This window comes from Diabrotica virgifera, chromosome 2 (genome assembly GCF_917563875.1).
Source record: "Diabrotica virgifera virgifera chromosome 2, PGI_DIABVI_V3a".
Classification (NCBI taxonomy): Eukaryota; Metazoa; Arthropoda; class Insecta; order Coleoptera; family Chrysomelidae; genus Diabrotica; species Diabrotica virgifera.
Window position 1 is genome coordinate 7,949,248 of NC_065444.1, and position 17,813 is coordinate 7,967,060.

Consider the following 17,813-nt stretch of genomic DNA (forward strand, 5'->3'; position numbering starts at 1 on the left):
CCCAACAAAGATGGAACCAACGTAGCCCGATACTGGGCCGAAATTACATAAATGGCATATCCGAACACGATAAAGTAAAGTAAGAGATTTATTTTTAAAAGCTGTCCTTTTCTGAGATAATAACGTTAATCCCCCTTTTGCATCATCATTAGAAGGATGAACCCTGTAGAAATACGTATTCGAAAAATACATCGTTGCAAAAGCGATTAGAAGAGATATCAAATGAGATGTCTCATGACATCGGTTTGTATTTAAAAAAAAATCGTCGATTACTGTATTTATTCCATATTTTTGCATCATACTGTATATTCACCGATTTCTGTTTCAGATACAATTCACTCTCCTCATAATTCACTCTCTGACGGCGCTTCAAACTGACTGCAAGGTACCCAAACAATTCCTTTTGATCTACATCCCGAACGTGGTTGTCATTTTTAAGATGTTCTATGATTTCTACACGACTAGCTACACACCATCCAAGAAACAGCAAATCAACGGCTTACACTCAAAAGTGAAGAAACACACGTAATGACTAGCAGATATCTTGGTATTAATCAATATTAGTTAGAAATAAAGGGTGTCCCAAAATTACGTAAAAAGCAATTGTAAATAATTATTTTTATTGATTGGAAATTTGTATTGAGTCAGTCTTTATTAAAGTTTTACCTGAAGTCAATTGAGATAGAAATTAAGAGTCTATATTATGATATTACTTCCTCGGGCAGTTCAATTATTATTTGTTGGGTTGGAGGACATTCTGGAATATTAGGAAATGAAGAAGTCGCCAAATTAGCTAAAGCTGCAGCTTTAACCAATCGAAACATAAACAACATACTTCTACCAGTAACCGATATAGATAATATCAGTAAAAACCATTGCAAACAAAATTCGCAACGTGTATATAACCAAAGTACAACGGGAATAAATTTTAAAAATTGCCAACCACTAATTCCCAATGAGAGATGGTTTAAATATGAATCGAATAGGTTATTTATAAAAACAATAAACAGAATGAGATCAAATCACGCACTAACCACAGCATACAAACACAGCATAGGTATCAGTGATAACCCATATTGCGCCTGTGGTAGAATTGGAGATCTACAGCACCTCATACTGGAGTGTGGGCAGTACAGACAAAATATTAAAGTAATGTATGAAAAATTAATTGATCTAAATTGTCCTTTACCTGTCAATTTAAACGAAATTATTTTTCCAAAAAATAAGCAGACGTTAAAATGTCTTTACGAATATGTAACGTCCTGTAAATTTAAATTTTAAAGAGGCTTAGATAATAAAATTAAAAATTGTAAACATATCACACAAAATTGAAAAATGTATCCATTAATATATTATAACACCTTGTAAATTTAGATTATAAGTAGGCTTATATATTAAATTAAAAATTATTATTGTAATACCATACAAAAAAACAAATAGTCTGGCTAGTTGGCTAAGCCAAAGTCATTATAAAATAAAAAAAAGCTGAAGTCAGATGTCTACTTCTTAAACACGAAAAAACAAAAAACCAATCATTGCGTACATGTATTGCTATCCTACGAGGTGATCCTTGAAACAGAAGGCAGGGTCGTTAGATGAACTTGCAATCTCGTTACGAGTTGCAGAAGAATGATCATTGGGATTATCAAAATGAAGAGTAGTATGATGTTTTTTGTTACAGCGTGTACATCTTCTGGATGAAAACCATTAATTTGACCTTGATCCTGATTTTCTAGTGGTTTCCGTTTTGGTTGAACCACTGATTGGCTCTTTTTGACAACACAACGGCTTACACCTAGCAGCTGGGCTGCATAATATTGGCTACGACTATCATGCCACTAAAACCACGGCTCTTGTAGAATCTGTTGGTGTTCACGTCATTTGAATACAATTAAAAATTTTGAACTCAAAACGTTTTAATGCCAAATTGCTCTGGTTGTTGAAATCAGTAAATCTACTATAACAAATTAATTTGCTGCCCCTTCTTTAACTAAATTTTTTCCAAAAACATAAATTACCATTGTTTATAAGAAATACCATAAAAGAATTAAAAATACTGTATAGAAATTAATAATTGTATATACTTATGCAAGGGTTTCTCTATATTTATATAATATGCCATACAACACGTCGTAAGTTTTAAAATTCACAATAAATGGGTAACATGTCATGGATCGAACTTCTTTTGCACTTGAGTGTATAATAATCTTATGTGCATTTTGGGACACTCATTTAAATAAAAATAAATATGTTGATATTTGTCTAAATTTCGATTAGCCATTTTAAAATTATACAGTGTGTAAGATTCAAAAACTTTAAATTAAGTACGATCATCCTCTCATCTATGTGTGATAAAATAAAAACTTTTGTACAGTTCCTCTACATCAGGCTTACCGTCTGCCTCAAGTGATAAGTGCAATGCTGATGGCATGTTGATAGTCTAAGAGCTAGTGAACCCTCCGACGAACGGTCGTCCTGTAAGGCTAGAAATTTGTCTAGTGATAATTATAGCACACCAAGGCTAAAAACCATGACCTGGCAGGCCTTTGCGGTGCACGTGTATCTACCAGGTGAATCGAAAAGTGCAAATTTAGGGGGTAAAATAAACTTTCTCCTGTAAGGTTTAAATTTAAGTATGTGTTTGAGTAAGTCATTCAGAAGAAATGTGTACAATGACAGGCGATTCTGAAGAGCATAAGACCTTGCCAGGCGAGGGGAAAGATTAGGGGTTTTTCCTAAAATTATTCTTTTTGCATCGAACAATTTTTTTTATGTTTTTTGAAACATTCCAAACAGAAAACGTCTTTAGTGATTTTTCTCGTAAGTTAATAGTTTTTGTTATATAAGCGATTGAAAATTTTGAAAATTGCGAAATCGGCCATTTTTAACCCTAAATCGGACGTTTATCTAAAAATTTCAATGTTGCCAAGATACGTAGATATTCTTTAAATATTGATTGATGAAATCCCGAAGAGTTTTTTGCAATAAAATATCGAAAACCCCTTTGTTTTTTTAATTGCTAATCAAGCAGGTGCGACACTGTAGTATAAGTGAGGACGTTTGAGTTTGCATAAATTCATTATCTCGAGAATGGGCAAATTTCAAGAGAAATCCTGACAGGTCGATTTTTATTTTTAAATTAGGACTTTTTGGTATATATATAATACTAGTGACGTCATCCATCTGAGCGTGATGACGTAATCGATGATTTTTTTAAATGAGACTAGGGGTTGTGTGATAGCTCACTTGAAAGGTTATTGAATTTTCTATTCACTAATATAAACATTGACATAATTATTTATACAGGGTGTACAAAAACTTTTTTTATTAAATTAACTTTGATTAAATTTGACAAATAGAAGAAACATTTTTTTGTACACCCTGTATAAATAATTATGTTAATGTTTATATTACTGAATAGAGAATTAAATAACCTTTCAAATGAGCTATCACACAACCCCTACTCTTATTTAAAAAAATCATCGATTACGTCATCACGCCCATATGGATGACGTCACTAGTATTATATATATGCCAAAAAGTCCTAATTCAAAAATAAAAATCGACCTGTCTGAGGATTTCTCTTGAAATTTGCCCATTCTCGAGATAATGAATTTATGCAAACTCAAACGTCCTCACTTATACTACAGTGTCGCACACGCTTGATTAGCAATTAAAAAAACAAAGGGGTTTTCGATATTTTATTGCAAAAAACTCTTCTAGATTTCATCAATCAATGTTTAAAGAATATGTACGTACCTTGGTAACATTGAAATTTTTAGATAAATGTCCGATTTAGGGTTAAAAATGGCCGATTTCGCAATTTTCAAAATTTTCAATCGCTCATATAACAAAAACTATTAACTTAAGAGAAAAATCACTAAAGACGTTTTCTGTTTGAAATGATTCAAAAAACCAAAAAAAAAAATTGTTCGATGCCAAAAGAATACTTTTAGGAAAAACCCCTAATCTTTCCCCTCGCCTGGCAAGGTCTTATGCTCTTCAGAATCGCCTGTCATTGTACACATTTCTTCTAAATGACTTACTCAAACACATACTTAAATTTAAACCGTACAGGAGAAAGTTTATTTTACCCCCTAAATTTGCACTTTTCGATTCACCTGGTAGATACACGTGCACCGCTGAGGCCTGCTAGGTCATGGTTTTTAGCCTTGGTGTGCTATGAATTATCACTAGAAAAATTTTTAGCCTTACAGGACGACCGTTAGTCGGAGGGTTCACTAGCTCTTAGACTATGACAATTTCAACGAATGACCAATTACGAGTAGCACAAGTCGACAGAATATCTGAAACCGCCAAGGTCACACCGATCGTTACGCGACGTTGTCAGATCAATCGGGTTTCAAAGGTTTTCCGATTTTTTACTTGTTACTCATTTCGTAGTAAAATTTCCCTTATACTTTCTCCTGCGTAAATTTTAAAACATTGTGTATAATTTCACGGGAATGTGCACTTATTTTCACGGTACTTGTAATATTCATGTTTATTAAAAAAAAAATAAAATGTAATCTAAATAAACAACTATTCGACGATTTTATATGCCAATGTCGCAAAACCACTGATTTCGTGCACAATGCATTTTAAATGGATATTTACTCTTTGCATTAACGCCTTTAACTGAAGTCCCTTCTCCTTGATTTGCTACCTGAGTGATCTTCGCGGCTTCAGATATTTATGTAACATTGTACTTGGAAAACTTTGGGAATGAATTGCTCATTTCAATAATATTCTAGATAGCTCTCATGGTCCACGATATCTACTGTGTGGTTTTAGTAGACAAAAATGGACAGATTAGTACTAGAAAATTGACGCTGATGGTCCGTGATGACCACTGTGTGGATATTAGTGGACAAACATGGGTAGATCAGCACTAGCAAATTGAGGCGATCAGTAAAGTGAGCCAGTATGGAGAGTAACTATGACGTTGATAAGTTATACATCTTAGAATAAAACTTTATTTTTAAGTTTTGTAATAATACAAAAATAAAAATTAAGACACAAACGTTTTTAATTTAATTTATTTTAGTAATAAGAAACAATCTACTTTAAAGGAAAAGCTTTAGAGAAAGTACCCAGATACAATTATTTGAGATGTGAACTAAATGAACAATGGGACCACAGCCTCGAAATAAAACGACGCATAGAGAATGCCAGAAGCGCTTTGAATAAGATGAAAACATTATTATGCAATAGAAAACTGGAAATAGAAACTAGAACTAGAGTATTTTATATGGTGTTGAAACCTTGACAATTACGGACGCAACTGAAAAACGATTTGCCAGTTTTGAGATGTGGTGTTATCTAAGATAACACACACTCGACAGCTGTCAGCTGTCTGTGCGACCAGTTGTCAGAGGAAATTGAAATCAGACGTGGAGTGAGACAGGTATGTGTGTTGTCGCCAATTCTTTTTAATGCCTACTCGGAAGAGATCTTGAAAAAAGCTCTTGAGGGTGAAACAGCTGGAATAAAGGTAAATGGAGTTCCCATTAACAACATTAGATATGCGGATGACACTGTCGTCTTAGCTGAAAATATTGGGGTTCTTCAGACGCTGATGACCAGAATAGCAGAGCTTGGACAAGAATACGGGCTAACAATGAATGTCAAGAAGACAAAGTTTATGAGAATATCGAAAACTCAAAGAAATAACGAAAATCTCTTCATAAACGGATCCAATATCGAATGAGTCGACCAATATGCATACCTTGGGGACAATGATCAACTCCACAGGAGATTACTTACAGGAAATCAAAATCAGAATAGAAAAGGCTAGAGCAAATTTTAACAAAATAAGAAAAGTGCTCTGCTCAAGAGATTTGAAGTTGGAGCTAAGAGTAAGGTTGTCTAGGTGCTACGTTTTCTCGACTTTGTTTTATGGAACGGAAGCTTTGACCTTGAATGCTACATCAATGAAAAAACTAGAATTATTCGAGCTGTGGGTGTACAGAAGAATTCTGAAAATATCGTGGACAGAACACGTCACAAACAAAGAAGTTCTGATAAAGATGAATAAAGAAATGGAAATCCTAAATACCATCAAAACAAGAAAATTGGAATATCTCGGACATATTACACGTGGAGAGAGATACAGCTTGCTCCAATTGATTATGCAGGGAAAGATTCAAGGAAAGAGAAGCATAGGGAGACGCAGAATATCGTGGCTGCGCAACCTGAGAGAGTGGTACAGATGTACATCAAATGAACTTTTTAGAGCAGCCGTCTCTAAAATACGAATAGCTATGATGATTGCGACCTCCGCCGCGGAGATGGCACTTAAAGAAGAAGTTATCAAAGAATGTGGAAAATACCATGGACACACAAGTAACAAACACGAACATATTAAGAAAGATGAAAAAGAAATGCTCAACACTACGAAGGAAATAATTACTATTTACTATCGACAACATGCAGATTGAAAATGTGAAAAACTTTACATATCTTGGAAGTGTCATAACAGAAAACGGAGGTACAGAAGACGATATTCGTATGATGATACGAAAAGCTCAACAAGCATTGCTCAACCCTGTTTGGAGTTCTGGCGAGTATTCTACAAGGACAAAGATCTGAATATTCCAGTCAAACGTCATGTCTGTTCTACTCTACGGATGTAGTGACAGGAGCAAAAACCCTTACAGACAAACTGCAGGTATTTGTTAACAAATGTCTACGAAGAATTGTTCGTATTTTCTGGCCAAACATCATCAGAAACGAAGATCTACTACACCTGACCCAACAAAAGCGGGAAGAAAATGAAATAAAGTCCAGAAGGTGGGGGTTGGATCTGTCACATACTCCGAAAAAATAGTTCCAGTATTGTAACGACTGCCCAAGTGGAGTGGAATCCCCAAGGAAAAAGAAAAAGAGGTCGCCCAGAACAAACTTTGAGAAGATCCATCATGGACGAGACAGGAGGTCAAAGAAAGTCTTGGAATGAGGTGAACGCCTTAGCTCAAAATAGAACCCGATGGCGCGTGTTTACTGAAGCTCTATCTATGCTTCACTTATGAGCTCAAGAACATCATAATCGTATATATACGAAGGAAAGAAAAATGAGCTACTTTGGTCACATACTAAGAAATAAAAAATGTGAGTTGATGCGATTAGTTAAACATGGGAAAGCGGAAGGAAACAGAGGACCGGGGAGACGTGACACGTCAATTGAAAATTTTAAAGCAGTGGAGTGGAAAAACAACAATAGAACTCTTTAGAGCCGCTGGAGACAGAGTAAAATGGGTCATGATGATTGCCAATGTCCTTAAAGAATGCGGCACTTTAAAAAGGATAAAAAAGCAACAGCTATCATGTATTTTCTCAATTTGTTAATTATTGATGATAGTCCTATTTCAAGGGAGGTCCGTACTAGTGATGTAACGAATACGAATGCGAATATCTGCTACCGACATTCGCAAATGCAGATGCGAATGCGAATATTCAGTTTTTTTTTAATTTGTTTCTATTTTTGTAATGTTTCCTAAAGTGTCCCGCACAAACCTTATGGAAATTAGGTCCCAGTGGATTTCGTTCATACTTTGGGAAAATACTCTTTGAAGCATCCTGATAAAAAGTTCTCATGGGCACAACTCAATCGTATAAAGGATTTTAAAGATATAGAGGCACAAACTCGGAAAATTATAAGATTTACTGGGTATTCCAATTCCCTGAGTTACTGGTTATCTGGCAACATGTAGAAGTTTGGATCAAGGAAAAGTACTAGTAGTCAAGGATTTTTTCCTGGCGGAGGGCTATCCAATGGCGACCTTTACTTTGACCTTGACCTTCAACGGACGTCCTGTTCTAGAGTTTCGGGGGTTTTCGGCATTAAATTGATATACACAGATTACTCATGGGTTTTCGGGATCGCTAAACACGAATATGCCATCAGAATTGACCACCGGAGGACGTGCTGGCCAGGGCCACTGCAAAGGACGTCATCTTCTAGAGTTTCGATGGTTTTCGGCATTTAATTGATGCAAATGAATTACTGGAGGGTTTTTTGAGGTCGCTAAAAACGAATATGCCACCAGAACCGACTCCCGGAGCACCTGGTTTCCAATGTCAATGAAAGGCTATGAAAAGGTCAATGAAAAAATCCTAGATTACTAGTACTTTTCCTTGATCCAAACTTCTACATGTTGCCAGATAACCAGTAACTCAGGGAATTGGAATACCCAGTAAATCTTATAATTTTCCGAGTTTGTGCCTCTATATCTTTAAAATCATTCATACGATTGAGTTGTGCCCATGAGAACTTTTTATCAGGATGCTTCAAAGAGTATTTTCCCAAAGTATGAACGAAATCCACTGGGACCTAATTTCCATAAGGTTTGTGCGGGGTACTTTATAATGAAAAGTTAATTGATATTTAGTGTAAATCAATCTGAATATTAAGCTTTATTACATAATACCAAATAGTAAAAAAGTGAAGGCTGATAATGTGATTATACAAGGTTAAGTTCTATATATTTATTGCCCTTCATTTGTCCAAAGTTGAACGTAGGCCTCGCCCTTATTTTTCCACTCTTCTCGGTTCAGTGCTAATGCTGTCAATCTGATCCCTGCGTATCTTTTTAGGTCATTCGACCATCTCGTCTGTGGTCTGCCCCTTTTGTAGTCCCAAGGTCTCCAGTGAGTTATCGCTCTATTCCATCTTCCGTCTCTTTGTCTGCTGTTGTGTCCTGCATATTTCCATTTGAGAGTAGCTGCATGTTTGAGGTTAAGTTACCTTTTCTTAATAAAAAAAGATGAGAAGTGAATAGATTTTGATTTTATTAACCTAATATCTTAAAATTATTTTTTTCTGGTTTTCATATTCGCAAAACATTCGCACAAATTTCGCGAATGCGAATGCGAATATGCAAAAACATGCGAATACTCGCGAATGCGAATACGAATATTCGTTACATCACTACCGTACATCTGTTAAAATGTCCATATTATTCATTAGGTCAATAAAAAGTAATAGTATATTATTCAACGAGCATGTAATGATGGCTATTACTCAGGATGATGAAGTTTGCGACACGAGCCGTAGGCGAGTGCCGTAATTCATCAGAGTGAGTAATAGCCATTACATGCAAGTAGAATACTATACTTTTTCTATGACCTTTTTTTATTTGGGTTAGTAGAAAATATAATTATCAACTTACTAACATTATTCAAAATCGAAAGATTTTATTTTTCATAAGAAAACATATTTTATATAACTATGGCCACACTGTTAGAATTACTCTCTTTGAGCTTACGAAACAATGAAACAGACAGTTGACATTAGTGTCATGGAATGGAGAATGGAGGTGGCTTTTACAAATAAGACATATTTTAAGGCCATTACACGAAAAAGAACGTGTGCTCTCAATAAAAATTTATTGTACAATCAACAGTAAGTAAAACAGAATTCATTGATATAAATTTCATATCCGTAAGCCCTTTTACGGAATTAATAGCGATTGTTTATATTTACCAAGTGAATAACGTCAATCTTAAAATGTCAAATGTTGAAATTTAAACGTAAAAAATATACTAACCCATTGTTACAGTTAAAAATCATTTAAACATTTTTCGAATATAATTGTTGATATAAATTACAATGACTATTTTATTAAATAAACAAGTTTAAGTAATTTTATTTGCTAATAGGTGTATTAAAAGTGCCATGCACCACTTGAATCTAACTTCAACCGTGAGTAATAACCCGTGAGTAACTTCAGCCCATGAGTAATGAACCATTACTCACGGATAAAGTAATGGGTGTTATTATCTATTCAAAAACAGCGAATAATGAGCATATTATTAAACTGTCGTAGAAAAAACTTTTTATATTATGTAACTGTGCCTAAAATGAGCTAGTCGCAGGATTATTGATCACAATACACGTTTTTATTTTTATTCAAACCTTTTGGCACGGGCTCAACTAGATACGGATGGGGATGGGGTAGCGAACTATTCGAGTATCTGGAGGGCGTTTTATGTAACAAACTCATAAAATTCAGACTTTACTATAAAAGTATTCTTTCCGAATGTTACGAAAACTTTTCACGCTTTATAAGTACATGGATATATTTTGCAAGAGGCTCAAAAGTTATGAATGCAAGGTAATGTAACTAAAAGAAATAAAAAATAGATAAAACACAAGTTGGTAAGCGTTAAATAATCCATTATACGTTCTTATCTGTAATGCACGAATAAAATGAAAAGTTCTAGAACTGATGCAACCAAAGTTTTATAATATAGTACTCTTTAACTACTTTAGTTTTATCTTTAATTAATATTTTTACAAAGTAGGTTTTCAATTGAAGTAGCACAGAAAACGACAATAAATATCGTTCCCAGATTGACAACCGGTGAAATACTTTCTTTGGTTACAACCTCCCGAGATTTTCAAAAATTATAAATCATACAGGATGCTGAGGAAATTAAGATGAGATAATTTTAAATAATTCACAACCCATCTGCCCAGCGTGGTAAAAGTTCCAACAAGAAAGATTCCTTAGTACCCAACAAAAGAGTAAATGAATTAAAATGTATAAACATTTTCAATTTCTTTGCAACACGAAAATGCAGCAGCTGCATAATACTCTGGTTAAATCGGAGAGTGCAGGAAGGGTCTGTACCGGTTTCGGAGGTTTTTTCCTCCTCATCAGTAGTCCCATATCCTCTTCTCTCCGATTTCCGCAGGCATCATACTTTGGACCTTTCCGAATTGCAAAGAAAGAAATGTCACGGATAAACTAGAGCCATCTACCGAAAAACAAACAAGTTATCAATCGAAGTAGCACAGAAAACGACAATAAATATCGTTCCCATACCACCAGATTGACAACAGGTGGAATACTTTCTTTGGTTACACCTCCCGAGATTTTCAAAAATTATAAATCATACAGGATGCCGAGGAAATTAAGATGAGAGAATTTTAAATAATTCACAACCCATCTGCTCAGCGTGGTAAAAGTTCCAACAAGAAAGATTCCTTAAAACCTCCGAAACCGGTACAGACTCTTCCTGCACTCTCCGATTAAACCAGAGTACAGGGTTGGAAAAAACCCGGGTTTTTTTTAAAAGCCCAACCCGACGGGTTTTTTTTGGGTTTTTTAGGGTTTTTTTGGGGATTTTCAGTTTTTTATTTAGATTTGATATATAGTTTCTGTTCTATCAAAAGTTTTACAAAAATTATGAATTTTATTGCAAAAATAATAAAATAACAAAATATGCTTACAAAATAAAGCAACTTGACATAAATAAATACATTTGGCATCACTGGCCATCAGTGCATCAGCACCTGCACTACGTCATTTGCCTCCACGCCAACAGCCGGATAATGGGGAATCACCGATATTTCTTCGGGGATTTATTTAGAGCACAAACCTCTTAATTTTGTCAATTTTAACTGTGCGATGCATTGATGAGTGCGTTTTGCCGTGGCGTTCTGGAGTTGTGAAATTACATCATCCTGAAATTATGGCAAATAACAGTAGATGTGGAAGAAAATTAGATTTCAGTTGGGCAGACATTAACAAAATTGAAACGGAAGGAACAATTTATATTGAATTCATGTATTCAATTTCATTTAATAAATTTATTAGAAACACATGTTACACCCAAAACAGTTACCAAGCACATAATAATTGAGGTCCGTAAATATTTTAGAAATAAACATTTACCACATGGGTGGCTTAAAGAAAAGAAGGGTCTAATGCCTCAGCTACCCAATGAAACTCGTTGGAAATCACATGAAGCCTGTCTTGCAACATTTATAAGCAACTATCACATATATGTTGAAATTAGGACAGAGAAGGAGCAAGAATTTGATAAAAATATCTCCAAAATATTAGATAATGTCGCCATATATAGAGAGGCTCTGTATTTGCAAAAACAACTTGTCGTTATTGTGAAAGCTCTAGATAGATTCCAAAGCGATTCTGTAAACATTTCTGATGCAGTAGAAATATGGAAAGATGCCTTCGACCATGATTTGTTACAGTCATACAGACAAGAAATAAAAAAGAGATATGACTTTGCCATTCAACCATTTCACCTTTTTGCAAATACTATGGATCCCAAATACATGGGAAGACGACTTACAGGGGAAGAAGAGGAAACAGTCGAACAATGGGTTGCATCGAATCTTTCTGATGAATTTTTGGCAGTGATGTTATCATTCAAGATTAAGGATACAGATATGTTCCCCGCAACACTTTTCAAAAAAGAACTTGTCAAAAAATTCTCAACAAAGAAATGGTGGAAGCTGATATCAATAAAAAATAAAAAAACAAATAAAATACCAGATGAATTTTGTATTTATATGTTATCTTTGTTCTCATGTCCAGCTTGATCTGCTATTGAGCGGATTTTTTCTTCATATGGATTAATATGGACTAAGCTTCGCAACAGATTAGGTGCCGATAGAGCTGCAAACTTAGTAAAAATATATAATCATTTAAGAGCCGAGTCCTCGTCCTCGACCGAGTCTAACGAATAACGAATGGGAATTGGGAATGTGACAAAAATACAGATTCTCATTTTTCTGATAACTAATATGCTTTGCTGATGCTTTGTTTAACAAGAAACTTGTTTATTTTTTTATTTGTCTATATACCATGTTTAAAATAAGTGTTTTATTAGTTTAGTTTCAGTTTCTCTCGTTTTGTATTCACCTACTACTTACTTCATGGTATTTATGCTAGTTTTTGTTTTTATTCAGAAATAAATATATGTATATGACGTTCATTCAACTGAAAATTTGCTATTTTTGAAAAAACCCCAAAAAACCCAATAATAGTGGGTTTTATCAATTGAAAAAACCCGAAAAAACCCACTGGGTTTTATAAGATGGGGAAATTCTATGCCAACCCTGCCAGAGTATTATGCAGCTGCTGCATTTTCGTGTTGCAAAGAAATTGAAAATGTTTACACATTTTAATATTTTTACAACTTACATTGTATAAGGTGCACATATATATTCTTTTCATGTCTTTATCCGTTAGTTTTCTGTTATATCTCAGAATAATTCACACAATGTTTAACGTAGGTTTAGATAACTTTAAAATAGATTATTCATTGGAATGATACTACATAAATATATGATCAGCTTCACTGTCAGAAAAAAAAACGCTTATTGCCGACACGGCAGATTGCAGATCTCTCTTGAAGAAATATATCAGAATGTGTTTTCATGATTTCTCTTATTTTTCTTTATTTATACTTAGCCAAGGATAGAGAACAAAATGGAAACAACATACCTAATGGAATAGATAAAAATCAACTAACTAGTTTAAATTAAAATCGGAAAGAAAGAAAAGTGTAGAACGACACTCGAAAAGATGGACGAGTTTGATAGTGGAAACTATCCCCAGATATTTTTGACAGCGGCATTAAAAAATTATAGGTAGGTATATATATTAGCCCTATAATGGGTGTTTTTTTAGAGGTATAGTAATATAAATTATTACTGGACGATGGAAAACACAACAAACGAAATAGCTTGGAAAGGGTATACATCCAAAAAATTTGAAACCAAGGAAGGATTACGACAAGGAGACCCACTATCAACAACGGCATTCAATCTAACATTGGAAGGAATAATCAGGAAAAGCAGGATAAACATGCAAGAAACGATATTTAAAAACGACCACCAATGCATAGCATTTGCATATGATCTGACGCTATTAGCAACAAGCAAAAAAGAACTACAGAAGTTAATGAAAAACATAATAACAGAAGCCAAAAAATTCGGACTTAAAATAAATGAAGAGAAGACAAAGTATATGATAATGGGAGAGATCCAAAAAGAAAAAGAGAATAACATCATAGTACAAATAGATGGAGAAAAAACATACTCGTTCAAAAGAGCCAAAGAAATTATTTACCTGGGAGCCAAAATAGATGAAAATGGTCATGAAGAAGGGGAGATAAAGGCAAGAATAGCCAAAGGAAATAAAAAATATGGAGCATTACGCACATTATTGAAATCCAAATACGTATCAAGAAAAACAAAAATAAGAATTTATAAGACTGTTATCAGATCTACAGTAACATACGAAACATGGGTGCTCAAAAGTCAGAAACAGACCTTTTAGAAAGATGGGAGAGAAAAATTCAAAGAGCAATATATGGAGGTGTGAAAATAGAAGGTCAGTGGAGAAGAAGAACCAATAAAGAATTGGAAGAACTATATCAAGAGCCAACGATCACGACGACGATCAAAGCACAGAGAATACGATACTTGGGGCACATCGAGAGAATGGGAAGTAAACGAATGCCAAAAATGGTACTTTCACGAAGAGCAATACAAAAGAGGAGGAAAGGCAGACCAAGGAAAAGATGGAAGGACAGTGTGTATGAAGACTTGAAGAAAAGTAACATTGAGAGATGGAAAGAACTAGCATTGGACAGGAGATGGAGAGAGGTGGTGAAGGAGTGTATAAAAAGACTGAAGTGTAATTAAATAAAATTTATAAGTTTTATAAGTTATATTAGGATATTTAGTGTATTATTTATGTAATCAGAAATGTAAACATTTTAGCCCTAGGCCTACAAGGCCTGTTGCGCTTAATAAATAAGTAATATAAATTGGCAACACTTTTTTAACTGGCGGTCATTTTTACAGCTGTCAAGTGATTATATTTGGTTTGGATTGAAATTTCACGCCTGAACAACACATGTGCAAATATATTTTGAAAATCATGATTCTGTTCGAAAAACGTACCGCGCACTACGTCCATTTTATGGTCAACATAATCGTACATCACAGCAATAATTAATTCGATTAACCATGGTTTAACGTTTTCGCACCACGTTCCTCTAAATGACAATACGCATTCATAGAGAACAGCAGTTGGATAAGTGTCCATCCACTTTATGGAAGATTTTGCGGAAAGATTTTGGTTTGCGTGCTTACAAAATTCAACTCGTGCAAGCATTGAAGCTACACGATCACCTAGCAAGGCGTAGATTCGGTGAATGGACCCAAAAACGAGATTGCCGTTGATCCCGATTTTTAAAAGCAAATTTTGTTTAGCGATAAAGCTCACTTTTGGTTGAATGGTCAATAAACAAAACTGCCGTACTTGGAGCAAAGTTTTTCTTTCTTCTGTTTTCTTTGTTTTTGTTCCTAGGTGTCGGTATACCAAGCCTGAAACGAAAACCCAAGCTCAGGTGCAAACAACTCTTTTCAGATTTTGGCTTTTTGGTTTTTTTTTTTGGAAAACGTGGTGGCCAGAACGTTACAGTTAGTGTTGCCCAAAATCAGTCTTGGTCTTGCAGTCTCGGTCTTGTTCTTGCGTTTTTGCAAGACCAAGACTTACCGTGCAAGATTTGAGCAAGAACAAGACTAAGCCTGCAATACTCTTGCGTCTTGCAATTAGAACTGAGGGTCGTTTTATGAAGTATATTAGTTCGGGTATATTCTTAGGTAGATACTCTATGAGAAGCAAAAAAAATTGTAAAATTGGACTTATGCGCCTTACGAACAATACCATAAACAAACATACATTCTTCGCTCTGAAATTAATTGTCCAGGTTTTGAGAATAGCCGCCCTCTATTCTCTATTCATAAATTAATATATCGAAACTTTTTAAAAATATGTCATATGCTGATAAAAAATATACCTACCTAATAAGTAGTTCATTTTTTCCTTAATTAGTTTTCTAGGAATTTAAACACCACAAAAATCATTATCGATATAAATATAGAATACTAAGACTATTATGTATATTTTTTCTGCTGAGTGTGACTACGATAACCAGACATACTAATAACAGATAATGCCGTGCCGGCTATACCGTGTAACCAAATATTTAGTATTTAACGTTATACTGTCTACGAGGCATTCAACAAAGAAATATTTACAGTGAAATACCTGGAAAACAAAAGGACATTTATAAGCTGTTTTTTCTGTAGGTAGTTAAATTAAATTGGTCATTTGTTTTATCAATCGACTGTTCTTTTGTTACTCTTTGGTTGATATACACTACTCCAAGAAATTAAAGCACCAACTTAAAAACGGGTCATTTTTGGTGTCTCGAATTTCCTAAACTTGTTCGATTTAAGTGGTTTATAATTTGATTTTTTATTTATTTGATTTTAATGTTTGATAATAATATAGCCTTATTCTGTATAAATATCGCTGTAATAATATTGCTTCTAGACAGGTAAATTGTCATTGTATAGCGGGTGTACCAATCAAACTGTATTTTTTTTCTCAAAGTTCGCATCACCCTGTGGAATATTCTAGCATTTATAAAATATTGAAATTAAAACCCAACTATAGCCTCATATTTCTTAACATTTTGTTTTTTGATTCATTCGCTTATGTTGGATAATAAAAAGTTGGGTACTTTTTTAACAGCCATGTTTTTCATCAATACAGGGTGTTTTTAAATAAGTATGGCCAACTTTAAGGGGTAATTTTCTGCACGAAAAATAATTTGACAGTTAGCTTTATAAATGTATGTTGGCAAATGCTTCGTTTCCGAAATAGGGGGCGTTAAAATGTTTCTTACAAACTGACGATTTATTTATTGCTCTAAAACCGGTTGAGATATGCAAATGAAATTTGATGGGTTTTAAGAGGTAGTTATTACGCATTTTTGACATACAATTAAGAATTTAATATTCACCATTGGCGCGCATACGGGTAACATGACCCGTTTGTTTAGAATTACCCCTTAAAATTTGCCATACTTATTTAAAAACACTCTGTATTGATGAAAAACATGGCTAGTTGTTAAAATACAGTAGGAAAAATGAAAGAATACCCATGAACGAACATATAAAACACGCTGTATTTTCCTGTCACCGTGTCACACAAAAAATTGGCCAGCGCAAGTACATGTAATAATTATTGTTACATGTACTTGCACTGGACAATTTTCTTTGTGACACGGTGACAGGAAAATACAGCGTGTTTTATATGTTCGTTCATGGGTATTCTTTCATTTTTTCGACTGTACCTAACTTTACTGTTATCCAAGATAAGCGAATGAAAAAACAAAATATTAAAAAAATATCAGACTGTAGTTGGGGTTTAATTTCAGTATTTTATAAATGCTAGAATATTCCACAGGATGATGCTAATTTTGAGAAAAAAAACACAGTTTGATTGGTACACTCATTAGTACCGATAAGATATCGGGTACCAATACAACGACAATTTAGCTTCTAGCAACAATATTATTACAGCGATATTGTTAACGAATAAGGCTATATTATATTAAAAAATCACTTAAATCAGACAACATATTTAGGAAATTCGAGACATCAAAAATGACCCATTTTTAAGGAGGTGCCTTAATTTCCTGGAGAAGTGTATAATTCTCGGTTTGGTATTCGGTACCAAAATGAGAACTGGCATTAATATATGAAGGGCCAGGGGAAAGAACGAATGTCTATCTGCAAGCATTTTCGGTAAAATGAGAAACAAAGTTACATATTCATTGTTTTTACCCCTTGCGTCCAATCTTGTGACGTGATTTTAAGACGATTATCATATTTATTTCCCCTTGTCCATTCACAGGTTGATAGTACTCTTTCTAAGCCAACAGATTGCACAAAAATCTCAAAATGACCAAAAATTGACATTTTTCCTTTTTCCCTCTGACCCTTCATATTGTGCACATCTGTCACTGAATTGAATGCTTTTTAAATCACACATTGCCAATGGCAAGTACTCGAAAAAATACGTAAGTTCCTAATAAATTTTGGTTAGTTGGAACACAGACACGGATCGCTTAGATCGTAGGTTCAAACCCCTATCCGGTGTCAGTTGTTTAGATATTTATTAATTTGGTTGGTC

General features: G+C 34.2%; 2 protein-coding genes across 4 annotated transcripts in view; one reads left to right on the plus strand and one right to left on the minus strand.

Annotated features, from left to right (window-relative positions):
- Positions 1 to 5,023, plus strand: part of LOC126879429 (elongation of very long chain fatty acids protein AAEL008004-like) — a 73,807-nt gene extending 68,784 nt beyond the window's left edge. For both annotated transcript variants that reach the window (XM_050642442.1, XM_050642443.1), the window contains exon 5: positions 329 to 5,023. In XM_050642442.1, coding sequence (XP_050498399.1) covers positions 329 to 529 — 201 coding nt within the window. In that variant the 3' untranslated portion in view covers positions 530 to 5,023. The remainder of the gene's footprint in view (positions 1 to 328) is intronic.
- LOC126879427 (oxysterol-binding protein-related protein 9) overlaps positions 1 to 17,813 on the minus strand; it is a 378,474-nt gene that overhangs the window by 331,472 nt on the left and 29,189 nt on the right. The gene's annotated exons all lie outside the window — the stretch shown is intronic.